This window comes from Mesoplodon densirostris, chromosome 9, assembly GCF_025265405.1.
Source record: "Mesoplodon densirostris isolate mMesDen1 chromosome 9, mMesDen1 primary haplotype, whole genome shotgun sequence".
NCBI lineage: Eukaryota > Metazoa > Chordata > Mammalia > Artiodactyla > Ziphiidae > Mesoplodon > Mesoplodon densirostris.
In genome coordinates, this window is record NC_082669.1 from 108,462,125 (window position 1) to 108,488,130 (window position 26,006).

The following is a 26,006-nucleotide window of genomic DNA, read 5'->3' on the forward strand; positions in this document are numbered from 1 at the left end:
GGCCATGGCTCATGGGCCCAGCCGCTCCACGGCATGTGGGATCTTCCTGGACCGGGGCACGAACCCATGTCCCCCGCATCGGCAGGCGGACTCTCAACCACTACGCCACCAGGGAAGCCCTCCCTAGGGACTTTAAAGGACCTGTTAGACCCTGAGCCAGCCTTTCCTGATATGGTGGCAGTGAGACAGTCCCCTCGTCCATCGGCCTGTCCTGGCCTCTCATCCTCCCAGGAGAGAGAGGTTCATTCCTCGGAATCAGTGACCTGTCCCCATCCTTCATGTCAACAAGTCTGAGTGTCTCCATGGGCCAGGTACTAAGGAGCAGAACATTAAGTATTTTTGGTCATCAAAGCCTTGCTGTCATCAAAATTAGAAACTTTTGTACATCAAAGGACACTATTAAGGGAGTGAAAAGACAACCCCCAGAAAGGGAGAAAGTATCTGCAAATTATATACCTGATAAGTGCCTAGTGTCCAGAATATATAAAGAACTCCTACAATTCAACAACAAAAAAACAATGCACCCGGGGCTTCCCTGGTGGCGCAGTGGTTAAGAATCCACCTGTCGGTGCAGGGGGCACGGGTTCGAGCCCTGGTCTGGGAGGATCCCACATGCCGCGGAGCAACTAGGCCCATGAGCCACAACTACTGAGCCTGCACGTCTGGAGCCTGTGCTCCGCAACAAGAGAGGCTGCCATAGTGAGAGGCCTGCGCACTGCGATGAAGAGTGGCCCCTGCTCGCCACAACTGGAGGAAGCCCTCGCACAGAAATGAAGACCCAACACAGCCAAATAATAAAGAAATTAATTAATAAACTCCTACCCCCAACATCTTCTTTAAAAAAAAATGCACTTAGAAAACGAATAGACATTTTTCCCGAGAAGACATATATACAAATGGCCAATATGTACGTGAAAAGATGCTCAATGTCATTAGAGAAAACAAATCAAAACCACAATGAGATGCCACTTCATAGCCACTAGGATGGCAATAATAATAACAACAACAAATGGAAAATAACAAGTGCCGGAGGGGAGGTGGAGAAATGAAAACCCTCATACATTGCTGGTGGGAGTGTAAAACGGCGCAGCCACTGTGGAAAACAGTTTCACTGTTCCTCATTGAGTTAAACAGAGGATTACCAAATGACCCAGAAATTCCATTCCTAGGTATCTACCCCAAAGAACTGAAGACAGGTGTTTAAACAAAAACGTGTACACGTGAATGTTCACGGCAGTACTACTTACAGTAGCCAAAAGGTGGAAACAACCCAAATGTCTACCAACAGATGAATGGATAAACAAAACCTGGTCTATCCATGCAGTGGAATATTATTCAGCCTCAAAAGGGAATGAGGTACTAACACATGCTACAACATGGATGAACCTTCAAACTGATATGCTGGGTGAGAGGAGTAAGACACAGGAGGCCACATTGTGTAGGATTCCATTTATATGAAAAGTCCAGAACAGGCAAATCTAGAGAGACAGAAAGCAGATAAGCCAGGAGCTGGGCGGAGGGCCGAGGGGAGAGTGACAGCTACTGGTATGAGGTTTCTGTTTGGGGTGATGAAGAAGTTCTGGAACACAAGAGTTAAATTAAACCATAACAGATACTAGAGGAAAATACAGGTGAATCCTACAACCTGGGTTTAGGGACAGGCTGTCTACTGACGCCTAAGTGCTCACTGTAGTGTTGAAGGACCATTTTCATGTCTCTTGAGAATTGCCTTTTCATGTCTTTTGCCATATCACCTCACAGATATCATTCTTTTTTTTACAGCTATCTCATATTCCACTGTGTGGATGCACCTTCTTTATCTTATCCAACTGCTCTCCTGTATGTATGCGTATTTCTAGTACGTCTGCCAAGAAGGCTTAGAAGCCATGACATCTCAGTTGCAGTGAGCACACTTTGGATCTTATTTCTAAATACTTTTCACCACTGAAAGTAACAGGGGCTCTTTGGAGAAATGGCTGATTCAGGGACTGTGGCAGGGAAAGCACAAGATGAGGCAGGATGGTTTTGTTGCACCAGAAAATAAGAAGTGCTTACAGCATGCTGGGGGCAGACATGGGACACAGGGACCAGCCTGAAGGGGCTCCTGCTGGCCAACAGGACAATTTGAGCATCAAAACATGAAAATGACAGACTGAAACCTGCTGAATAAAATATAAACCCATGAGTATAGACCTATATACATACATAGGGAGAAAAGGAAAATTTCTTCCTTAGTAGAAATTCCAACCCATCAACGTAGAATTAGTGATAATATCAGAAAATCACCTTGGCAACCACCGTTGTAATAATTCAGGCAGAATAAATGACTGATGCTAAAACTAGCAAGTGAAAGCTTGATGAGAAAGAAGGTATTTAAATGATTCTAAAAGTAGCTCCCCATGAAATATTTATCGCTTATAAAGGGAAAAGTAATAACTTTCTCAACTGGGACAGACACCTCCCTCAACCAAGCAATAAGTTAGTGTCATCCAGGACGGGTCAGCGTGACATCGAGTGCTCCCCGCTGTGATGCCAGGACAGGACATCAGACGCACGGCCCTCCTGCCCAACCCGCTGACCTGAACCGAATCCCGAGCCAACGTCAGATGAACCCAGAGTGAAGGACGGTCTACACGGTAACTGGCCTGTGCAGTCTTGAAAAATGTCACAAAGACAGGATTGAAGGCGGCTCCAGATCAAGAGGGACCGAGGAGAAAGGACCACCAAACACAGCACGTAATGGGTGTTTCCTCTTCCAAAAATGTCACTGAGACACTTTGTGAACCGAGAATAAAGTCTGCAGCTTAGCGAACATGGTTGTATTCATGTTAATTTCCCAGTTTTGATAATTAAACCGTAGTGAGGAGAATGTCCCTGTTTTTATGAAATGTGCACTGAAGTACTTAGGGGACATTATAACTGCAACTTCTTCTTGATGGTTCAGATTTCATATAAACACACACAAATGTATGTGTACTGAGAAAGGGGGGGTGAATATAAGCAAATGTGGTAACAAAATGTTAACACTGGGGCATCTGGATGAAAGGTATGTGAGAATTCTTTGTACTATCTTTGCAACTTTTATGTAAGTTTGAAATTGTCAAAATAAAATCTTATTTTTAAAGAGGAATTAAGAAGTGGTCCAAGCAAGAATGCAGCGTTTGCTAGGATCTCCTTTTACTCCGTCCTGTGGTAGAATCATCGCCCAAGCAGCCCTTAGAGGACTAGAGAGCTCTACAATTTGCTGAGGGAAAGGAGATGTTTTTCTGTGGCTTCTCCCAAATAATAATAACAATTGCTGACCCCTGCAGCCCGGCCCAGCCTGGGGCCCACATCGGCTCCTTTGGGGTCGTCTGCGTGGTGGCCAGCAGAGGGCACTCTCCCCGGGGACCACACTGGGTGCCAGGCCACATAACTCTGCAATGTGTTGGCTGAACTTTTCAGGAAACTTGGATGCCACACATACTTTTCCTTTCTTTGTGCACAGGCAAGATGAGTCACGTTTTTCTGAAGTCTGCTCAGCCCCAGGATTCAGACCTGACCAGCTGCCCGGATGCAGAGGGCTCTGGCCTGGGCTGGGGAGGGCAGGGCCCAGCGCCCTCAGCCTCGGGACCAGGCGGTGGAGCACGGGCAAGCAGGGAGCACCTCCCTCAACCAGGCACAGGGCAGAACGCACATGACTCTGGATCGCATGGCATTTGGGGACACACCCAGGGCCATTGGTACAAGTGGCCGCGAGCAGCCCCAGCGGCCCACCTCCTCTCCCACTTCACGGGCTGCCTCACCCCGAGCCCAGAACCCGCCCTCCAGCCCCGAGCACCCGTTCGTCGGTTCAACCACTCTGTCCTGCCTTCCCTCAAACGGCCACTGACCACGGGACATCGGGGCAGGAACTGAGGGCAGGGGGAACGCCTGTGCGGCCACCTGCGACAGGAGTTGGTGCAGCTTCCCCAGAGGCATGCGTGAGATGGAAACTGGTGGGATGCAATTCAGAGATGTTCTTGGGATCAACATCCACAACCAGGGAAGGAGAAGGAGTCGGCCAGGGGCGAAGGTGAGGGGACACACAGACCCAGCGAGGGCCCTACAGAAAGCTCGGGACCGGGGACAGCCCTGGAGCCGTCGGAGGGGGGTTAGGGGCCGGTCCTTTACGGCTGCTCACTGACTAGCTGCGGGGCGCAGGCCGGCTCAGGAGGGGCCACGGCACTGCGACAGGTGGCTCTGTTAGTGGCACCGTCGGCGGTTCTGCAGGCAGCACGGCATCCGTCACTAGGGCATTCGGAGCGGAGGGCCTGGAGGTGGGGCGAGTCTGGCGTCTTCCAGGACCAGGCGGGCAGGAGGCTGGGTGGTCATGACAGGCTGCGGTCAGAGCCAGCCAAGGGCCAGAGCGTGGAGGGGTGGCGAGACTTCAGATTTTAACTTGAGCGTGTTGGGGAGGCTCTGAAAGGTCGAAGAGGGGACAAGATGGCCAGATTTGTTCAAACAGAGGCCAATCCTGTTGGCCACCTGTTTGTTTGGTTTTTTTAAAAAAATAAATTTATTTATTTATTTTTAGCTGCGTTGGGTCTTCGTTGCTGCACGTGGGCTTTCTTGTTTTTAGTTGCAGCGAGTGGGGGCTACTTTTCGTTGCGGTGCGCAGGCCTCTCATTAAGGTGGCTTCTCTTGTTGCGGAGCATGGGCTCTAGGAGCGAGGTCTTCAGTAGTTGTGGCACGCGGGCTCAGTAGCTGTGGCTCACGGGCTCTAGAGCGCAGGCTCAGTATTTGTGGCGCACGGGCTTAGGTGCTCCACGGCATGTGGGCTCTTCCCGGACCAGGGCTCGAACCTGTGTCCCCTGCACTGGCAGGTGGATTCTTAACCACTGCGCCACCAGGGAAGCCCCGGCCACCTGCTTTTATAAATAAAGATTTATTGGAACACAGTTTACATTTGTCTGTGGCTGAGTCATGGCAGCAGAGACCAGGTGGACCAGAAACCCAAAAACATCTACCACCTGGCCTTTTATAGGAAGAGTCTGCCCACCCTGCTTTAAAAGACCCCCCTCCTGGCTTCCCGGGTGGCACAGTGGTTGAGAGTCCGCCTGCCGATGCAGGGGACACGGGTTCGTGCCCCGGTCTGGGAAGATCCCACATGCCACGGAGTGGCTGGGCCCGTGAGCCATGGCCGCTGAGCCTGCGCATCCGGAGCCTGTGCTCTGCAACGGGAGAGGCCACAACAGTGAGAGGCCCGCGTACCACAAAATAAAAAAAATAAATAAATAAAATAAAAGACCCCCCTCCTTGCATCACCTCCCAGGCAGCAAGGTGGCTCCCAAGGGGTCTGAGAGCCCTGAGACCTTCTTCAGCTCTCACCTCCACGTTTGCAGCATTCAGCTTCCTGGTTGAGTATGCATCTTTTACACTAGTGATAAATGGCTGTGCATCACCTGTATGTGCCCAGAGGCTAGTCCAGGGGGCTGCCAGGCCCCCCAGGCAGGAGCCATAGGCCTCGGGATCCTGCCTGTATCAGGATTGGCATCCCCACCTCCCCCCCATACTGCCCCCCCGAACCTCGCACCAGGGTCCCGTGTGAGCCATGCCGTCTCTGCATCTCACACTGTGTTCATCAGGGGAGGACAGCCACACAGACCAAGAGTCCCAAAGACATGCTGATTTATAGAAGAAGAAAATGTGCGGAAGGAAAGAAAGTCAGGTCCAGGCCAGAGGACCGGTGAGCGGGCCAGCTGGAAAGGTGCAGAGTGAAAAGGGTGAGTGACATCTGCTGGGGAGAAGCAGGAGGCTGCCTGTCCTAGCGTGGGACTGGGGGTGGGGGGAGAGATTTAGGGGGTTCCCACGTGTGGTGGGGTGAAATTCCCTGCTGGCCACCCACGCGCAGCTTCTAGGAAGCGGTCAGGTCACATTTTCTCCCAGTGCATCTCCTCCCAGGGGCCTCTCCACCTCCCCGGCCCCGGGCCCTTCTCCAGAGCAGGAGCAGAACCAGCCATGTGCGGGTATGAAAACGGCGCTCAACGAGCATCAAACACAGGGATCTGCACATGACAGAATCTGTGGGCTGGGCAGGACATCAAGGACGTCCTTCTAGAGCCGATTCCTGTACATGGAGTTGCCCTAAGAGCCTCTGCTTCTGGTGCCCTGAAAAAGGTTTCCTGTCACCGTGGTGCTGCGGGGGAAGGGGTGCCTGGACGGGTGTGCTCTTGCATCCCAGGCACCAGGGCACATGCATCACCCAGTGGCATTCACGGGGGCTGGCACCTTGCTGTTGGCCCCCATTCCCACTCCTCACCTGCCCCTGCCCTGCTTGGCGCACAGGGGGCTGACCCTGCAGCTGCGGTGCCCGGGCTCCCCTCTTGGCTGGCCTCTGGCTGGGGGGAGGGCCTGGCCTTGCACAGCATCTCTGGCCCCCCAATACTGCCAGACAGACAGCTCCCACTGGGTCACCCCTGCGTGTCCCCCTCCACCGCCTCCCCCATGCCCCGCTGCCCTCCTCCTCCTTTCCCACCACGGACACGAGGGTCGGCACCTTTCCCCGGCTGGCCTCCTTCTCCTGCTTGGCTTCTCAGATCCTCCCTCACCTTTAGAACCATATCACCACTCAGTTCCACCTGTTTTAAATAGTCAGAGTGGTTCCATCCTGCTGGTCACAGAAACGGCCTCCTTACACGAGAAGACTGGTGTCAGCATGGCGGTTCTGCAGGGTCACCAGCCTCGATGTCCAGACCCAAGTGCTGGGGACTAAATCACTGAGTCTGACCCTGCTCCAGACTCCGGCGGACGGGCCCTGTCGAGGCCCACAGGCTGCGCTGTGGCCCCGGTCCAGTCCCGGGGTGAGTAGAGGCAGGAAGTCCTCGTCCCGGGGTGCCCTTGGCATGTGAATTGAAGACTTGGAGGCTCCTAATTAAAATCTTAAAAGCCCAAGTCCATTCCTCCACACGCAGTACAAAACCCTTGGCACGTGATGGGAAAGCAGACTTTTATCTGAAAAATGAACTTCAGTTGCTGGGAGAGACAAGAAGAGCTGTCTGCGATCTAACACGGAGATAGTGTGAAAGGAGGGAAGGGGAAGTGTAACAAGTTCAGTAAACCTTGCTGGGAAACTCATTCGCGTTTCAAGCAGCTCTCAATACATCCTCTGCTCAGACCCACAGCCGGGGAGGGGTTTAAAGAACCGAGATGTAAATGACCTAGCCCAGAATCATAGTCATTCGCGATGGAATGTCAGTATTTTAATTTAACTACGAACAGAAAATTAAATATATTTGGGGTGTTCAAAGTACACATGACCTCGGTCACGGTTGTGAGTTGGTCTTAGCAACAGTTCAAATGTCCACCGTTCCTCGTCCCTTGCAAAGTCCCGGCGCCTCTTTACACCACCCCACTGATTCTCCGTGCCCTGAGGTTCCCAGCTGGACTCTCTCCGCAGGCGTTCCCAAGCCCATCAGGCTGTTTATGACCATCTAGGGTGGAATTTTCCAAAGAGCAATCACACACCCCACGCCTGCCCCATCGTGCAACCAACTGTGTGGGTCAGATAAAGCGAGCTCTTCCAACCAACGAGAATCGAATTGAAAATAGCACACACAGGCCAGGGTAAATACTGTTTCATGAGAAATGGCTGGATTACGACATACAACGTATTTCTGACCGTGGGCTGCAGTCAAAGAAGTTTCGGGTCACCGCTGCAGTGATGCTTCGCGGCCTCATGTGAATGCCCCGTGCTGTACGTTTCCCTCGCCGGGCTGCTGCAACTCCCCAGATCGCAGGGTACGTGCAGCATCTTCTCCTCTTGGCCTGTCCTACAGATACCACACGGTCGTGACTGAGAGTAGCCCTTGGTGTCATCAGAGTAGGTTGCTGTCCAAGTCAGCGATTTTCAACACTGTTTTTTCTAGTAGGACAAAGAGAACGTCCTAGTGCCCAGTGGGGCTGACTTCTGTCAGCAGTGATCGCTCGGGGCGGACAGCTGTCCAAGTAGGACAAGATGCCAGGTCTTGCTCAGTGGAGGGTCAGCTAGCAAAATACCACCGTCTCACCCCAGGAGCCAACACCGCATGATCGTGGGTTCTGGGAAGCCCACTGCTTCCAAGAGAAAGCATCTGTCACATCTTTTTTTTTTAAAGAATCGCTATTAACTTTTATTTTATCTTACTTTATTTTGGCCGCACCAAGGCATGCGGGCTCTTAGCTCCCTGATCAGGGATCAAACCCACGTCCCCTGCAGTGGAAGCTCGGAGTCCTAACCACTGGACCGCTAGGAATTCCCTTGCATCTGGTTCTGATGGTAGAAGCTCCTTCTTATTTATATGCTTATATGTGTCAACTACCCCCAGAGGATGTAGCCCTGAACTTCTAAAATGTACATCTTAGTTGGAGTACCTTTGCCAGAACCTTCCCTGAGAGTTGGTTTGGGTCTGAGGGTGGCAGGAAAAGGGCACTGCAGCTCTTGGACCAGGAGCCCATGGAGGAAGAGGACGGAAAAAGAAGCTCCAGGGTCCTCGGAATAACCCGCCGCTTTCCCATGAGACGCGGGCCAGCCCTTGTCTTGCAGGTGAGGATGGCGTCCATCCTTCATCCAGACCCACGGGCACATCCAGGCTCATTCTCAGCCCAGACCCGGTGCCCCTCCCAGGCAGGGAGACCATCCAGGGGCCTTGTGTGCTGAGGTTCTGCCTGGCACTGGGGAGGAAGAGCATGGAAGTAAGAGGGAAGCGCGTGAAGAGCCAGACACATGGTTTTCTCAGAGACAGAAGGTGACAGGAGCGTATCACAAGGGGACACCTACTGGGCAGAAACTTAAAATAAGTTACATCTGAGAGCTCTGGCAGGTCGCTCAAGGCAAGAATAATCAGGCAAGGCTTTCTGGAGAACGCAGGGCGAGAGGAGGTCTCAGAGGAGGTGGGAGACCATCGTAACTGCTCCCCAGGTCTACTTCAGTGGCCCCGGCTGGTCCCCTACTTCTGCGTCCACTGTCTCTCTCTGTACAGTAGCCAGACTAATCCCTCCCAAGAGCAAGTCATTCCCACGCCAGCATCTTCCGACGGCTCCCTGGATCACTCAGTGAGACCCTGGGATCCTGTAAGCCCCACCCGAGCCCTGTGACCACCCCTCCCTCTCCCTCCCCACTTGGCTCTAGCCATGCTGGCTGCTCCCTGAAGGCCTGGAGGCTGCTCCTGCCTCAGGACATCTGCACTGCTCTCCCCTCTGCCCGGCACGCCCTGTCCCACACCCCTGCCCGGCCACACCTGGCTCCATCCCGTGCCTGCTCAGATGCCTCCGAATCAGCTTTCCTGATGGTCCTGCGTTAAAGCGCACCCCTCCAACCCTCATCCCTTCCCCTTCGTTTTTCTTGGAGCCGCACAGCGGTTCTGTCTCTCATCGCCTCCCCTCCCCCCACCGGCCAGCAGAATGCAGTCCCACAAGGGCAGAGGCTAAGCGGTTCGAGGCTGTGTCCCCAGTACCCAAGATCACAGCAGGCTCCCATTAAGCACCCACTGGACGAATGTTCCCCTTTAAAAGGCTGCGTCAGGCTGGCCCGCCCGCCTGCTCCGTAGTCCAGGGCAGTGAAGGTGAACATGGAGACCCAGGCAGGGACAGCGGGTCCTGCCTTGTCCCCCGGGCAGGCTCAGCACGTGGGGCTATATCGCCCTCTAGCGGTCACTCGGCCGCAAAGCCAGAGAAGCCCCCGGAGTTTCGAGGGGCCGGTTTCCAGAGCCCGGGGGACGCAGAGCTGCTCGCTGACCCGCACACCGTCCTGTGGGCAATCAGATTCAAACACACATTCAGAATAGAAGGGTGGAAGGGGGACACATATCAACTCGTCGTGAATGTGGGAGAGATTTAACGCGGACATCCTGCCTCTGCTCTGTGGTTCCTGGTGGACCAGCTGCCCCAGGACTTTGCACAGAGTGGGGACGGCCACCCCTTTAGAGCCTCAAGTCGTCGAAGGCTAGGTGGCAGCTTTTCAAAAGTAAGCAAACAAACAAAAAAGAAACCAAGTGGAAGGTGAAGGAGGCAGAACTCAGACCTAAGACCTCGCCAAAAGGTAGCCTGATAAGCTTGCTTGCTTATTTACTTGGTTGAGGGAGAGTTTTGGAGGAAATGGCTGGGGACTGGCATACCTGATGAGGCTTTTAGTGCATGTGCACTTTGCATTTCCTCCCCACGACCCCTCCTCTGGCTCAGTCGTGCTCACCTAACAGAGAAGACTCGCTGGCCACTGCCTTGCCCCGCCCCAGACCGCCCTGCCCCCATCTGTCCCTTTACCTGCTCTGTTTCCCCTGATAGCACGGGGGTGGGGGGATTAAAGTCTGTCTGTGCTCCAGTCCTCCCCCCACCCAGCCCTGGGTCTGGAATATTCCAGATTAGTTCTTCCAGTTTTGCCTTAATCGTGCCATCCGAAGGAACGTCACCTCTGTCACCAAGGAGATGTGTAAATTAGTTAGGATGCTTTAACGGCATTATAACAGAAACAGAAACATATACCTTAAAAGAGACTAAACTACCAGGACGTTTATTCCCTAAAATAATGAGCTCTGTGATACCAGCTCCAGCAAGATTACCTTCCTACCTGTGTGTCCCGCCATCCTCTGTGCTGGCCATGGTCACAAGATGGACAATGTGCCCCGGAAACCATGGCCTCACACCACAGACAGAGGAAGGGGTGGGGGATCAGTCCTCCAGCGGCGCCTCTTTCTGTTGAGGGGGAGGCACCTTTTCTCTGATCCCTCGCAGAGTTCCTCTTATGTTTTGCTGGTTCACCCTGAGGCCAGTGAAGCGGAAGCCAGGCATGTCCCCACACGGGGAAGGGGCATTAGATCATCTATATAACTCATGCCCAGGGGCTGGGCCCTGGGTAAAGCCAGGTTCTGTCATGAAGAAAGAGGGGGAGTGGCTGCCGGGCGGCCGTCAGAGCCTCCTGGTGAGGGACAGACCGTGCACACAGATCCGTGTAATGAACTCGGGGAAGGAAAGCCAAGGGACGGGGTTTGGGGGCAGAAAAGACAAAAGGAGGTCGCTGCACACGGCAGCGGAGGGCAGCACGGCCACCTGTCTGCCTCTCCTGAGCTGAAGATGGACGGCCTCTGTACCTGGCAGGAGACACTCCTAAGGATGGGCCCAGAGGATGCAGGGCTCAGGTACCTGAGAGCAGTGACACCGCGGAGCACCGCACTCTAAAACACACACGTGTGCACAGGGACCAGCCAGGCACAGAAAGACGGTGCTGGCGGCTTCCCAGGGCCCCGCACAGGAGCTAACTCAGGGAGGTCAGAGGGCAGGTCAACTCTTCTCAGGAGCAAACGCCAGGGTGTCCTCGGGAAAGGGGTGAGTCCAGCTTTGCTGAGCACCCACTGCGTTCGGGGCAGAGCAGCTGCCACGTGTCTATTCGCTACTGAGCTCTGGGACGTAGAGCAAGTCCCTCCCTGCCTGGGGACAAACAGCTGCCTTGCGGGGAGGCCGGAGGCCAACGCCGGCTCTGGGCTTGCAGAGCGGACCTGAGCCCCAACGCCGAGCCCCCGGGAACCTGTGGGAGCCGCAGGGAAGGCACGACACCTGGGCTTTACGGCACAAACAGGAAACTGAGATGCATACGAGTCCCTGAATCCCCCAGAGAGGCCGGAGGGCTGATTCGGGGGGATGGCAGTTCTGGGGGTTCAGATGGCCTCGTTGGGGCCATGAGGACAGATGGGACGTGTCCCCCCAGAGCCAAACCCCAGCAGTAGAGTGGAGAACAGAAGCCATCACAGAGATGGACACCAGCTCATGCCCCTGCCCCGTCACACCTGCCCGTGCATCATCTCTGCTCCACCTATAAATGCGCCCAGGTCTCTCCTACCTTGAAGCAAACAAGGCAAAGCCTTAGCTTCCATTTACGTCTGTGCACCCACTTGCTGCCCGTCCCCCTGCCTCTGTCGGGATGGGCCCACTTTTGCCACAGTGAGAAATGAGCCTTGGGTCCTCAGCAGTGTGACCTCAAAAGGGACTGTGCTCATGGCACAGCGCCCCCCATGCGGAAGGCAGCGGGCCCGGCCGCCTTCCCTACGAGGCCCCAGATGCGGCTGCTTACCTCCAGCACCTGCACCACCTCGGCTTTCTCTGCCTCTTGCCTCCAGCCTGCAGCTGTACACGAAAGACCTCTGATCTGCCCGGAACCGTCTTAGGCAGAAGCCCTGAACTCTCACTCCCTTGGGTGGAAAGCTCATCACGTGGTCCCAGCGCGGCCTCAGGGAGGGGCTGGGAGGGGCCGGGAGGTCAGGCTATGGATGAGCTCGGAGACACCGCCACACGCTTGTTCCCTTCCCTTCTGGCCCAAACGCTGTGAAAGGCCAGTCTCTCTGACTCCCGGCCTCCCACTCAGTCCTCAGCCCCTGATACGGCTACCCGACCGGCTCTCTCTAAAATCACCAATGATTTTGAGGTCACATGTCGAGAAACTGGCAGCAGCTGGACGGCCTCACAGCCGGCCTTCTCTCCCCATCTGGGAAGAGCGGGGGGCATCTGAGCCACACGGCACCCTCCCTCACTGACTGTACTCTAGCAATGGACGCAGGTCACAGGCCAAGCTTGCTCCATGGCTCTCAGCCTCCCATCTGTTAAACGGCATCACGTTCCCACGGAAGGTCCCTGTATCGGTTTCCTGCTGCTGCCTGTACCAGGGCACCACAAACCAGGTACATCAGAAATGGGTCCCTCACAGTCCGAAACCGGGTGTCAGCAGGGCCGTGCCCCTTCCTCGCCTCTTCCGGCTTCTGGTGGCTGCTGGCAAACCCTTGGGTTGCAGACCCATCACGCCGGTCTCTACCTCTGTCGTCACGTGATGCTCTCCCTGTGTGTCTCTGTCTTCCCATCACCATCTTCTCATAAAACACCAGTCAGGGCTTCCCTGGTGGCGCAGTGGTTGAGAATCTGTCTGCTAATGCAAGGGACACGGGTTCGAGCCCTGGTCTGGGAAGATCCCACGTGCTGCGGAGCAACTGGGCCCGTGAGCCACAACTACTGAGCCTGCGCGTCTGGAGCCTGTGCTCCTCAACAGGAGAGGCCACAGTGAGAGGCCCGCGCACCGCGATGAAGAGTGGCCCCCGCTCGCCGCAACTAGAGAAAGTCCTCGCACAGAAACGAAGACCCAACACAGCCAAAAATAAAAATAAATAAATTAAAAGAAGGCTCAACGTTAAAAACAAAACAAAACACCAGTCTTAATGGGTTAGGCGCCCACCCTACTCTAGTGTGACTTTATCTTAACTAATTACACCATCAATAAGTTCATTTTCAGATAAGGTCACAATCAAGAGATGCTGAGGGTTAGGACTTCAACATATCTTTGTTGAGGGGACACAATTAAACCCATAACAGTTATTAGAAGGATGAAATGAAACGGTGTGTCTTTATTTTATTTTATTTTATTTTTTGCGGTACGCGGGCCTCCCAGCGCCGAGGCCTCTCCCGTTGCGGAGCACAGGCTCCGGACGCGCAGGCTCAGCGGCCACGGCTCACGGGCCCAGCCGCTCCGCGGCATGTGGGATCTTCCCGGACTGGGGCACGAACCCGCGGCCCCTGCATCGGCAGGCAGACTCTCAACCACTGCGCCACCAGGGAAGCCCCTGGTGTGTCTTTATAATCCACCTAACATTGTCTGAAATCAGTTCTTCATCTTGCTCAATTCCCCAACAAGCCCCGGCCTGATAAGTTGCCTTGAATTCCTACATGACCCCTGCATTCCTGACCCGCTAACTTGATGCTGACTGCGACCTTGTGGGCTGGGATCAGGTGCCTTCCTAACACTGGAGGACGATTCTTTCCGTAATGGTCTGAGTGTCTGGTGTGTGCAGAGCCTACGGGGAGCCAATGCACCTGCAGGAACTATACCGAACAGTAATTTCACACTCAACTTCACCTCCTTCTGTGACGCCCCGTGAGTAGCCGTACGGCGGCAAACCCCAACGGAGCGCCCAGCCTACACCAACGTCTTCTGGAAAGAACAGAGGTTCCGTTATCACCTCTCACACAAGCTCCGCGCCGGGGTGGGGTGGGGGGGAAGCGGCGGGCCTAAACCCGGAAGGCTTTGTTCTTGAATATCACTCATGCAAACAACAGCATGTGTCAAAATCCATCTCCTTTTTCTGGGGGCGGGAAGGAGCTTGCAGGAAAGCTCTTGTCAACAGCAGACCTTCTGGAGGAAGTGATGGTGGGTGGGAAACTGGGAGGGGGGATGGGGGAGGGGGTAAGTGAGGCCCACACGAAACACACTTTCCAGAAAACCGTCTCCTCCTCCCAGGCTCAGGAATTTTCACCCTTTAGGTGGTTTGCATTTGACTCTCTTCTAAGCCAGGTCTCTGTGGGTTGTCTGAGGGCAGTGTTGGAGCAGCTGCAGCCCAGATGCTTGCTAACACCCATCTGTAGCATCCCAGGACCAGGACCAGGAGCGGAGCCTCTGCTGGACACAGATTCTGAGATGAAACAGTCACAGGGGAAGGAAAGGGCCCAGGATTCCCCTGAGAACCTCAGGCTGACCAGAGAGCCGGTGGACTGGCTTAGAATAGCGTTTGGCCAGTGGTGCCCAGGGCGGCCAGGCCTGTTAGAGAGATGGAAAAGCTCCTGCACTGGGTGGGTGATAGCCACGGCCAGAGACCTCCTGCCCTTCCTGAGATGTCCAGCCCACTATCCAGCAAAACGGTTACCCTAAAAGGTAACCCACAGGACAAGGTGCCTCTAGTGCTAAAGTCGGGACCCCCCTCTGTCCCCAGGGGTCTGGTGCTGGGCCTTATTTTGAGTATCATCAGGTTAGACAGCCATGGAGGAGAAGAGACAGACCTGTGTGGGCACTGATGCCTCAGTGTATTCAGCAAGTCAAGGGTCAACCCTACAGGGCCACACTGGGACGGGCAGGGTATCCTGCAGTCCTCCCTGGCCTGACTCTGCTCACTGGGATGCAGAGGGAGAAAAAGAGGAAGAAGGATCTAAGCTGAAAACATATTCTCTATTAAAGTGTTTTACCCTCCACACTCCACTAGGAGTCGAAGCAGAAAAACCACTAACTGTCTCCAAACCTCACTGTGTGGTTGGCGAGGTCATGTCAGAAGGACACTCACTGCTTCGTACTGAGGGCAGAGGGAGGTGAGTTAGCTGCTGCGGCCCAAACGGTGAGCTGAGCTGAAGGTGGAGCCCCGGTCGGCCTTGGGCATCGTGGTTAAGTCTGTGCCACATCTCCGCCCAGACTCACGGCTGTGCATTTCTACCAACGCAGCTTCATCTCAACTTCTGACCCCAAACATTACTGGCCCGAAGAGATCTTTTAACAAAAAGAAAATCTGACTTCCAAAGACCAAAACTGCCTGTCACCAAGAATATTAAAGAATAGATATGGCTCTGAAGGCAATTCTCTAAGAAGACTTTCAAAAATAGGAGACATTGGGCCTCCCTGGTGGCGCAAGTGGTTGAGAGTCCGCCTGCCGATGCAGGGGATACGGGTTCGTGCCCCGGTCTGGGAGGATCCCATATGCCGCGGAGCGGCTGGGCCCGTGAGCCATGGCCGCTGAGCCTGCGCGTCCGGAGCCTGCGCATCCGGAGCCTGTGCTCCGCAACGGGGGAGGCCACAACAGTGAGAGGCCCGCATACCGCAAAAAAAAATAATAATAATAATAAAATAAAAAATAGGAGACATTATTGTTCCTCATCGTGGAAGGAAGAATAAATGGTCCAGAGTTTGCAGAGATGAGCTTCCTCCCCGTCTTGCCATGCCCGAGGGGCCCAGATTAGGGGGGACCGGCCTGGTCCTCTTTCGCATCAGCCATACCCCAGCCCCGCTGCACGAATCACTGCCTGACCACATTTTCACGCTCGCAGCACTCTTCCAGGAAGGAAGGAAACTGCACCCGATGTACCTGAGGGCTTGTGCTTACTCGGAGCCTGAGTCACTAGGGCTTCTGATGTTCCATTTCACAGCTAGAAAATCATTCTTTGGGACTAGGCCAAAACAAGGTCTTTGCTTCTGAGGGTAATGTAAATGCTCCCGAGAGAAACATCTCCCTTTGAGCAAGATGTGTACTTTTCTGTCCTCCCAGAAGTCTGAATAGGAGCCTGGGAGAGAAAATCTTGACCACCCGGCAGAAGAAGAAAATTCTACAAATGTCCGGGAAGCTGAAATCTGGGATAAGTTAAAATGACTAACCTTGACGTGTTCGTCGGGTGAGAGAATTGACATGTTCTCAGTTCCCTGTCAAGCAAGGCTGTACACAGACCCTGTGAACCTTGCCCAGTTCCAGAAGCATATTCAAGAAAGTCCAAGTTATGTTCTTGAAATTCACAGGCTGCCTCATTCCACAGAGGAATTAAGGTACTTTACAAGGGGATACAGGACACACCTGGATACTCTAGGTTAACAGCAGGCAGAACTGACGCCCTGACAGGCTGCCCCTCTGCCATGGGGCACGTGACCTGGGGAGGAGGGTCCCACGTGTACAGACCACCTGAAACCATCCACCTGGCTGGGCCCACACCCGTGGCCACCCCGTGGCTTCCCTGGCTGCAGCTGGAGGATGATCTGAGCGCTCCCAGCCATTCCTGTACTGAGTTTATTCCAGGAGAGAGCAGGCCCTGCGCCAGGGGAGGCCGGGAGGAAGGTCCTGGGGACCCTGAACTCAGGGGAGGCCCTCCCGCCTGCGTCCATGGCTGCTAGACGGCACTGGGAAAGCACGGACTCCCTGGAAGCACCGAGCAGGACAAGTGCTGGTTTGTGCAGGCACAGGGCTTGTAGGGGCCTGAGCAGGAGGATGGAAGGGGGTATCAGACAGGCCTGTCAGGAGCCACATGGGGTCTGATGCTAACCCTCTCGGGGGGAAAGGATGAGGCCTGGTGGTGGGCGGACGTCCATGTAAACTTGGAGCAGCTTGAGGGTTGCACGCAGCAGGAATCGGGTGTGAGGTGCGGGCACCCTCTCGTGTGAAGGTCGGGGGGAAACCTCTGCTGGCGGAGCCCCCGACTTTGGCTGGGGAAGGAGCTTTCGTTCCTTTGTTTATTTTTCTGAGCTTTACTGCATTTATCCAGCCTGCAAGGATGGGCAATGCCTTGTATTCAGAGCTTGAGGAAGCCTTGCACAGTAGGGTACTGCGGGTAAAAGCGGACACCACGTGAGTTCAAATCCTGGTTCTGCTACTTAGCAGCAGTGTGGCCTTTGCTCAGTGACTTAGCCCCTCTGGGCCTCCGTTTCTACTTTGATGAAAATGGTCAAAATCTGACGTCATGGAGTTTTTATGCAGATTAAAATAACGATCGACGTTAATACATTAGGGAAATTTACGTTTTAAGTGCAGACTCCTGGAACTCCAGTACAGAGCCCGCCCGTTTAGGCGGCAGGAGAAGCCACTGGAGGTAACGGGGCCTTTTCTTAGTGCTTCCAAGACTTGTGCACACAAATGACTTCCCACTCCACCCACTCGGCAGGTGGGTCTTAATACAGTACGCACGGGATACGGAATGAACTAGTAAGCCGGGACACGAGGGGCCAGGGAAGGTTTGTGGTTACAGGAGGTAAACGAGGTGAAGGACATCTTTTAAGGAAAAGTTGGGAAAGAAATAGTACGGTGAGAAATAAAGGGCAAAATATGGGTATTTTCAATCACCCCTGGAGCCTCTCTTCTGTTACCATTTCCCTACATCTGGCTCTGACAAAGAGCAGGGAGACACAGGTTATGCAAACAGAGACGGGGTATCACTGAGCTGGGAAGGATTTGCATGCCCAGAGAACCAACAAGGACCCTCCTTTCAAATCCTGGAGAACCGGCAGGGGTGGGAGTGGGGAGGTGGTGGGATGGTGGTGTTTGCCGGTAGCTACGCTTTTGCATGAATCCAAGGAGAGCCTCTGGGCCTGTAGTCTCAACAGAGCGGCTCATCCAGAGAGGCTGTGCTTCCTCGTGGGTGTGTCCCAGCATCCGGAGTAGAAGTTTCCCTGGAGAAAGTGCCCCCCTCACCCATGTTGATCTGCATGGTCATCTTTTTCCTGGAGTCGGTGGCTGCCATGCTGCAGGACGGCTTCACAGTCATCGTGCTGAGCTGGAGCAGGACGCTGGATGATGCTGGAGGCTGCCCGCAGGCGACATGATTGTGGCCTGCCTGGCCGTCTCCTGGTTCTGTCTGCAAGGTCTGGCCCTCCAGAACAACCTCCTGACTTCCTTTGGTTTTGGTTCCAAATTTTATTTCAAAATCTCCTGGAGCTTTATCAACACTCTCACTCTCTGGCTGACCAGCTGGCTTGCTGTCTTCTACTGTGTGAAGATAGCATCCTTCTCTCACCCCATCTTCTTCTGGCTGAAGTGGAGGACTTCTCGGTCAGTGCTCCAGCTGCTGCTGGGCTCCCTGATCCTGTCTGGTCTGACATCATCATCAGCCACCGAGAAGTCAATTCTTGTGCAGGTGGTTGCCACCCAGAGTTCCCATGGAAATGACACCCTGGCTGGTAGAATACAGGCCGTCTCTTTGCGCTTTTTTCTACCTCATGCAATTATCATGTGGTCAGTTCCATTCCTCCCGTTCCTGGTGTCCACCCTCTCGCTCGTGTTCTTGCTGCGCCAGTACTTGGGGCAGATGAGGGACCACAGACCCGGCCTGAGTGATCCCAGCACCCGGGCTCACACCGCGGCCCGGAAGTCACTTGCCTTCTTTCTCATCATATTTCCCGTGCCTGATAATTGTCGCTGTGAACATCCCAACCCTCCGGAAGCACCGGCACTGGGCCTGGGAAGCGGTGACCTATGCCGGCATCTGTCTGCACTCCAGCATCTTTTTTTTTTTTTTTTTGGTACGCGGGCCTCTCACCATTGTGGCCTCTCCCGTTGCGGAGTACGGGCTCCGGACGCGCAGGCTCAGCGGCCATGGCTCACGGGCCCAGCCGCTCCGCGGCATGTGGGATCTTCCCAGACCGGGGCACGAACCCGTGTCCCCTGCATTGGCAGGTGGATTCTCAACCACTGCGCCACCAGGGAAGCCCCTGCACTCCAGCATCTTGGTGCACAGCAGCCCCAAGCCGAGAAAGGCGCTGAAGAAGAGGCTTCGGCGAGCCCTGGGCAAGGAGCCGTTTGTCTTGAGTTATCAGTGTCCATAACCTCTATCGCTGGACAAGCCCACGAGTGGCAAGAATGCACAAGGTTGGGGGCTCTGTCCTTCTCTTCATTTCCTTCTTGTTTGCCGACCCTTTGAACGCCCCCATTAATTCTTTTTCCATCCCTCTCTGTTTCTGCCAACCGTTCCAGTGGTCCTAGTCTGCTGGTCTGGGTCCCAAGCCACCTTGGACTAGGATGGTGGCCTCATTTCCTCACAGGCCTTGCTCACTCTCTACACAAGCAGCCCTAATAATATTCTCCCAGCATCATTTTGGTCCGTTCTCCCTTTACAGAGACCTGTAATGGTTGCCAGCCGTCTCTGTGGTCAACCTAAAGCTTTGTTTCTTCTTAAATGGTGACATAGGTTGTCCTCATACCAACCCCCCGCCATCAACTGGCCTCCTCATCCCTGCTGTGCTCTCAGAGCCCAGTCTCTCCACTTCAGCCCAGGAAAGCTTCTTTCTGTCTCCCCGCATGCTCTGCCCTGCAGCCTGTGGTCTTCTGGCCCGTCTGGAACTTCCTTCCGTCCTTTCTCTGCTGTTCTTTGCCATTCCCTTCTTTTGCGCCCTGCTTAAGACCAATTCCACTCATGGAGCCTTTTCAGTTTGGTCCCAGGAGAGTCTGAGGGCGTATATGAGTTTTGGGCCGTTACGGGTCCTGTCCTCGATTCTGTGTGTTTCCATTAAAAGGAATTGTCTGATATGGAAATGCTTTTAGGTATTGGCCAACAGAAGATCGAGAAAGCAAACAAAGTAAATTTGCTACAGTTCTTAATTTTGAGAATCTTACTTTTCCTGTCCGCTCACCCAGGAAGTGGACCCTGCATGCGGACACCTAGGAGATTGGTCTCCAAATTAACCTGGGATGAGGCAGATTAGTTAGCATCCCAGAGTGTGTGCAAAATGGTCCACTGGATGCGGAGAGAAAAGTGTGGCAACTTTAATTTCTGTTTATTTTGATCTCTTCCTTTAAATTTTTAGATTAAATTAATTTTTTGGTGTGTTTTATGATTTACATAATGTATTTGTAGAGTATTACAAGCATGTAAGTAAAATAAAGGAATATGCATATGGCAGAAAAAAACAATGCTCATGTACAATGCACTTCGAACGTGCATAGTAGACACTGATGATTATCAATGATTAGGGAGCAAAGCTTAGTAACATGAAATTCGGTCCTTCTTGAGGTCCTGCCTTGCTGACTATGCAAGATTGTTTTTGCTTTTAAAAAGACTTTCATCTTATTATTTGCAGTTCAAGAACATACTGACGTGTACTTCCCTTTCCTCATCTACAAAGGCAAAGTCATCCTCAATCAAGTGGTAAAAAATCTTTTGGAGATAAGATTTGCTGTTTTCTGGAAGCTTCTACTGCCACATGGTCACGTAAGACTTCTTGGAAACTAGACAAGGCGTAAACATGTTCTATTTTGTGGGTCATGTGGTCTCGGATAGCTCAACAGCTCAAGTCTGCTGCTACGTGTGAAAACAGCCTCAGGGGAAAGAAACAAGGGCGTGACTGTGTCTCAGTGATTAATGTACACAAATTAATAAAGGATTCAGGCTGGGTTTTGTCCCGGGCTGTAGTATGCCGACCACTGTATTAGAAGAGGAGGCTGTATAGCAGGTTATTGCTTTGCTTGGGGTGGCTGACCCTGATCCTCTAAGGGAATTAGGTTTGCTACTAACAGCGGGCCTGGGAGGAGTGTGACAAAAACCCCAGAGTCCCCAAGACGTGTCTTGAATCAACATGCCACTGGGCCTGGAGACCAGAGGAAGGCTACAGCCACTCCATACAAGCAGCCCCTCCAAGAGGTAGAGTCCTTCTAGAACAAAGGGCTGGTTTTCCTCCCTGGGCAAAGAGCACCAGCCAGCCTAGGTACTCGCTGGTCCTGGGACCAGACATAGCATCTGGAACTGTAGCCTCCGTCCGTATTACCTCTCTTGTTCTTGAATTGTCTGAAGATTGAATTATCTCCTTTTTCCCTTTGAAAATGATTGTGCTCAGAATTTCTGTCTTCCCTCTTTCTTTCCCCTAATAATAGAAGGCAGTGTTTACCAAGCTTGAGCGTCACCTCGGGGGTTGGCTGCACCTTTAGATTCTACGTCATCATGTAGGCTGAAAGTCACTGGACGGAAGGACAGGGTGCAGACAGCACTGGAGGAGAAATGGGCATTTCATTACTTTGAGATGGAGGACTCAGTCTGTCATGCTGACACCCTTAGTGGTGATGCCTGGACATGATGCTGGGGAAGCAGCAAGGACACTTACCACTGTGTGGAGGGTGACTGGACCGAGTTCAATGAGGGAATCTTTGTAAAAGTGGGAGGCTGTGTGTGCACACACGCTGGGCGGTGGACAAGGAGGGTGTTCCAGGTGCCCGCAGAGCCGCCAACTGCGCCTCTTCTATAGGAACTTCCTGCTCACTTCCTGGGTGGGTTCTTGGTTACTTCGCTTTTTTTTTTTTGCGGTACGCGGGCCTCTCACTGTTGTGGCCTCTCCCGTTGCGGAGCACAGGCCCCGGACGCGCAGGCTCAGCAGCCACGGCTCAGGGGCCCAGCCGCTCCACGGCATGTGGGATCTTCCCGGACTGGGGCACGAACCCGTGTCCCCTGCATCGGCAGGCGGACTCTCAACCACCGCGCCACCAGGGAAGCCCGGTTACTTTGCTTTTGTTGCACGATCCTGCCTCCCAGCCCGCCCAGTAACGGATTGGTTCAGAGATCCCAACTGGGCTAATCAGAGGTCCTATAATGAGGAATCTGGAATGGTAAATGCAGAGACACGAAGACTAGGAATTCTCTGGATCCCCACGAATTCTTGCTGCCAGGCCCCCCAGAACCAGCCTGGTTCCTTCCCTTCCTGAGTTCCGAGCATTCAGCTCGTCCTTGAATTCTGTAAATACACCCAAATCCTTCCAATAAATTGTCTTCCTTGCTTTAAAAAAAAAGAGAGGTGGGGGAAAGTAAAAGGATGGGGACCAAAAATGGATTCAGAAACCAGGCTCGAAATGTATCCCTTAATGCCCCTCATACACATTTAGTTCTAAGATTTCCAGCAGGCAATGCAGACGGGGAAAATTGGGTCGTTGCATGATCAGTGCCTATCACAGACAAAAACATTCGAGTTGCTCAGAAGTACAGCTATTCTTGGTACCGAGACGGGAAATTTCTCCCAGGGGGCTCGTGTGACAAATGGTGTCTTCACAACATCTTTCCAACGGACACAGCGGTTCCATAGGCAGCTGCTTATCCAGACCCTCCACACAGGCCGCCGGCATTCCTCTCAAGCTCAATTTTGTGAAATCAGTTCTGGGGCAGTGGGAGCAAAATATAGTCTGGGCACGTTGACCCGGGCGTAGATTCAGGCAGGAGGAAAAGCAGGTAGATTGTATACCCTCCACGCAAGCCTCACAGCAAGCCCAGTGAAAAAATCAGGTGGCTAGGACCTGAGCGGAGAAGCCCGTGGAGTAGTGTACACACACTGCCTGGACACGGACTCAGACCTTCCTGCTTCATCAGTGGGCTGTTTCCCACGTCCTCGGGGAATGTCAAGGACATGGGCTCCGTGGTTCAAGGGCAACAGCACGGGCTACTGTCCTGGGTCCAGGCCCACCCTGGTCTGAACACCCGCTCCCAGAGAGCTTCTCTGAAGAAGCCGAGCCTCCGCCCTGACCTAATCAACGCTTGTCTTTACAAGAAGCCCCAGTCACTCCACGGTCTTGTTGAGCCCCGCCTACGGCTACCCACCCAGACAGCAGAGAAGCCTTAACTAGCCACACTTGCTGCACAGCACCTAACAGGACACACCTTTGCAGCTGGGTGCTTTCTAGCACACCGAATGGCCTTTAAAAACACTGACTGGAAAAGGGCAGCACGGAATCCTGCTTCCCAGGAAGCTGAACATCTGGCCCATCTTCAGGACCCAGCATCCCACCTGCTGGCTCCCCCAGACCTCCCAGACCCCATATCTTGGCTGCTCCTTTCTGCCTTCAGAAATGACCCTGGTCTTGGGACTTCCCTGCTGGTCCAGTGGTGAAGACTCTGCGCTTCCACTGCAGGGGGCGCGGGTTTCATCCCTGGTCAGGGAACTAAGATCCCACATGCCGCGCAGCACAGCCAAAAAACACAAAGAAATGACCCTGGTCTTAACAGAATGACCACCCTATACGCACAAGTCCTGCATCTCCCCAGCCAGTGACATGAATTGCAGATCTTGGCTTTTTTTTTTTTTTTTTTTTTTTTTTTTTTTTGCGGTACGCGGGCCTCTCACTGCTGTGGCCTCTCCCGTTGTGGAGCACAGGCTCCGGACGCGCAGGCTCAGCGGCCATGGCTCACGGGCCCAGCCGCTCCGCGGCATGTGGGATCTTCCCGGACCGGGGCACGAACCCGTGTCCCCTGCATCGGCAGGCGGACGCTCAACCACTGCGCCACCAGGGAAGCCCAGATCTTGGCTTTTCAATGTAACCTGTGTACTGGGTTGGATGGTGTCCCCCCCAAAATTCATGTCCTTCCAGGAACCACAGAAAGCGAACTGATTTGGAAACAGGGTCACTGCAGAGGTAATTAGTTAGGAGGAGGTCATCCTGGAGTAGGGTGGCCCTCAACCCAAATGACCGCTGTCCTCAGAAGAAGAGGAGAAGCAGCACACAGACACACGGCGGGAGAGGGCCACGTGACAATGACGGTAGACGCGGGGACTGCAGTGCTGCTTCCACAAGCCAAGGAGCACCCAGGACCGCCAGCGACACTAGGAGGTGAGAGAAGCCCTGGAACAGATTCTTCCCTAGACTCTGCGGAGGGACCGTGGCCCTGCTGATGTCCTGAGTTTGGTTTCTGGCCTCTGGAACTGAGAGAATAAGTTTCTGTTGTTTAAGCCGCCCCATTTGGGGTACTTTGTAATGGCTGCCCCAGGAAATTAATACAACCTAGTTTTGTTGTAAGCAACCCAGGCACAATGCCACCTCTGGGGAAACAGGACACCTGGTGAAGGTCTGGTCTGGCGTCCCCTCCCCTCTGAGAGGTGGTGTGTGACGGCATATTTGAGAATTTCAGGATTCCTGAAACTGGGGATGCTCTCTAGGGTGTTGGGATGTCAGTGCTAGGACACACCTCCCCATCTGGCTTCATATCTAAGTTTCTAACTGCACGTCACCCGTGCTGTCTGCGTGAGGACCACCTCGTCCTGTGACATTTGTACACTTACACATAAGTTCAATCATCATGGGGATGCCTTCAGGGGTGCTAGGAACGATACCCCAAACCACCGAAAAAAATTAAAGAAGAAAGCTCCCCACCCTTTCCTTACAAGTCACGCAGACTGAAACTGCACTTGGGCTGGCCTTGCGGATAGAGTAATAGCTCCAACCTACAGGTCCTCTTGCAAATACAACCCGGAGAGAAAGGAGGACCACTCCAGACGCGATGCCCAAGGGCAAGCTTGTTTTCCAAATCATTGTCTTCTTCGATGGGAACTTGCTATGTCATCAGAAAGAGTTGTAAAGAGTAGGGTGATGCACTAAGACATGGGAAAGGTGAAAATAAGCTCCATCTACTTTATGGTTTCCCTTGTATATTTCTAGATACGATCGACGGTGCTCAGTGGAGACTATTTTATCCTTAGATCACAAATACTCATGAGCCTAAAGAACTCTCTCTCTGAAACACACATTTGCTTCCCCTGTTTCTGTAACAAATCAACCCCACCTACCCAGGGCCTGAGACAGAAAAAGTCAGGATGTGCCAGAAACAGGTTCACTCAAATCCCTCAAATGCCAAGCCGTAAGCACTGGGGGCCCGCACAGGGCAGATCAAAGAAAGGGCTGGGCCTTCTGGCCCCAGGCGTGGGCCGCTACTGATTTCCAGAGAAGGCTGGAGGCTAGCGTTCCACGTGGCTGTCCTCAAAGCCACACTGTGAGTATCGGGGTATTTACATTAACCCCACAAGCCACGCCATACTGGGTGGATTAGTGCAGGAATAAAGCGACAGGTGGAAACATGTTGTTCTGGAGATAGATTTGTTCCTGGGGGACAGACCAGACGCACACACTCAGCACCATCAGTAACAGCCACCCGGCCAGCTTCGGCGTCCCTGCAGGTGGCACCGTGGCCAGGTGGCTGTGAGCAGCCCCCTGGCAGCCCTGCACCCACCTGAACAATAGCATCAATGTCTTACTTTTTCTGGAGCGGGAGAAGAACCGGATGCCCCCGGGCGAGGTAGACGGGTTGGAGTTGGGGGAAGATTCTTTGGACGAAGAACGGAAGATGCCACTGAAGCTCATGCGGCGGGGGGAGCGCGGCGGGGACTCCTGGTAGGAGAACGGGAACACGGTTTTGGGGGAGCCGGGGCTGGTCTTGGGCCTCACAGGAGCAGACACGGGGCTGGAGGGCCGGTGCTGGGGGCCTCTGGAGAAGAAGCCTTTGGAGGGGCTGCCTGAGCCGAAGGGGCTGTCCACCTGCAGACAGACAAGACAGACAGACGGAGGGGTGAGGTCACTGAGAGCCCATGAGGACCTGTCCCTGTCGTGCCTGCCCTCCCACTATCCCCCATCATCCAGCTGCTGCCACGACACCTGGCCCGAGAAACAGCCCCACGCTCTTCCACAGACAGAGGCGGCCCGGGGGAAGGACCGGACCCCAGGGCGACCCCACCCACAGGCTGGGCCACAGCATCCAGGAGCCCTCTGGCCTCCACCCAGTTCTCTGGAAGGGTCTTCTGGAGGTGGGGGAGGACAGCCCTGCAGCCGAGAAGGCTCGAAACACGCCACCTTCCCCCTGCGTCCTGTTTGCGGCCCCGTCTCCTGGCCTTCACTCCTCAAGACCTCGTGTCTGTCCTTCTCGAAGTCTGACTACAGATCTGATCTCTGATCTGAAAGACAGTGGGCCCAGGGCTCCATCCTGAGGGGACCCTGGCGTGGGAAGTG

General features: G+C 53.9%; 2 protein-coding genes across 3 annotated transcripts in view; one reads left to right on the forward strand and one right to left on the reverse strand.

Annotated features, from left to right (window-relative positions):
- PRKAG2 (protein kinase AMP-activated non-catalytic subunit gamma 2) overlaps positions 1–26,006 on the reverse strand; it is a 288,987-nt gene that overhangs the window by 175,681 nt on the left and 87,300 nt on the right. For both annotated transcript variants that reach the window (XM_060108919.1, XM_060108918.1), the window contains exon 3: positions 25,259–25,538. In XM_060108919.1, the coding sequence (XP_059964902.1) occupies positions 25,259–25,538 (280 nt within the window). The remainder of the gene's footprint in view (positions 1–25,258; positions 25,539–26,006) is intronic.
- LOC132496435 (taste receptor type 2 member 134-like) lies at positions 18,085–19,087 on the forward strand. Its single transcript, XM_060108813.1, has 2 exons — positions 18,085–18,730; positions 18,966–19,087. The coding sequence occupies exons 1-2, from the start codon at positions 18,085–18,087 to the stop codon at positions 19,085–19,087; spliced, it is 768 nt and encodes a 255-aa protein (XP_059964796.1).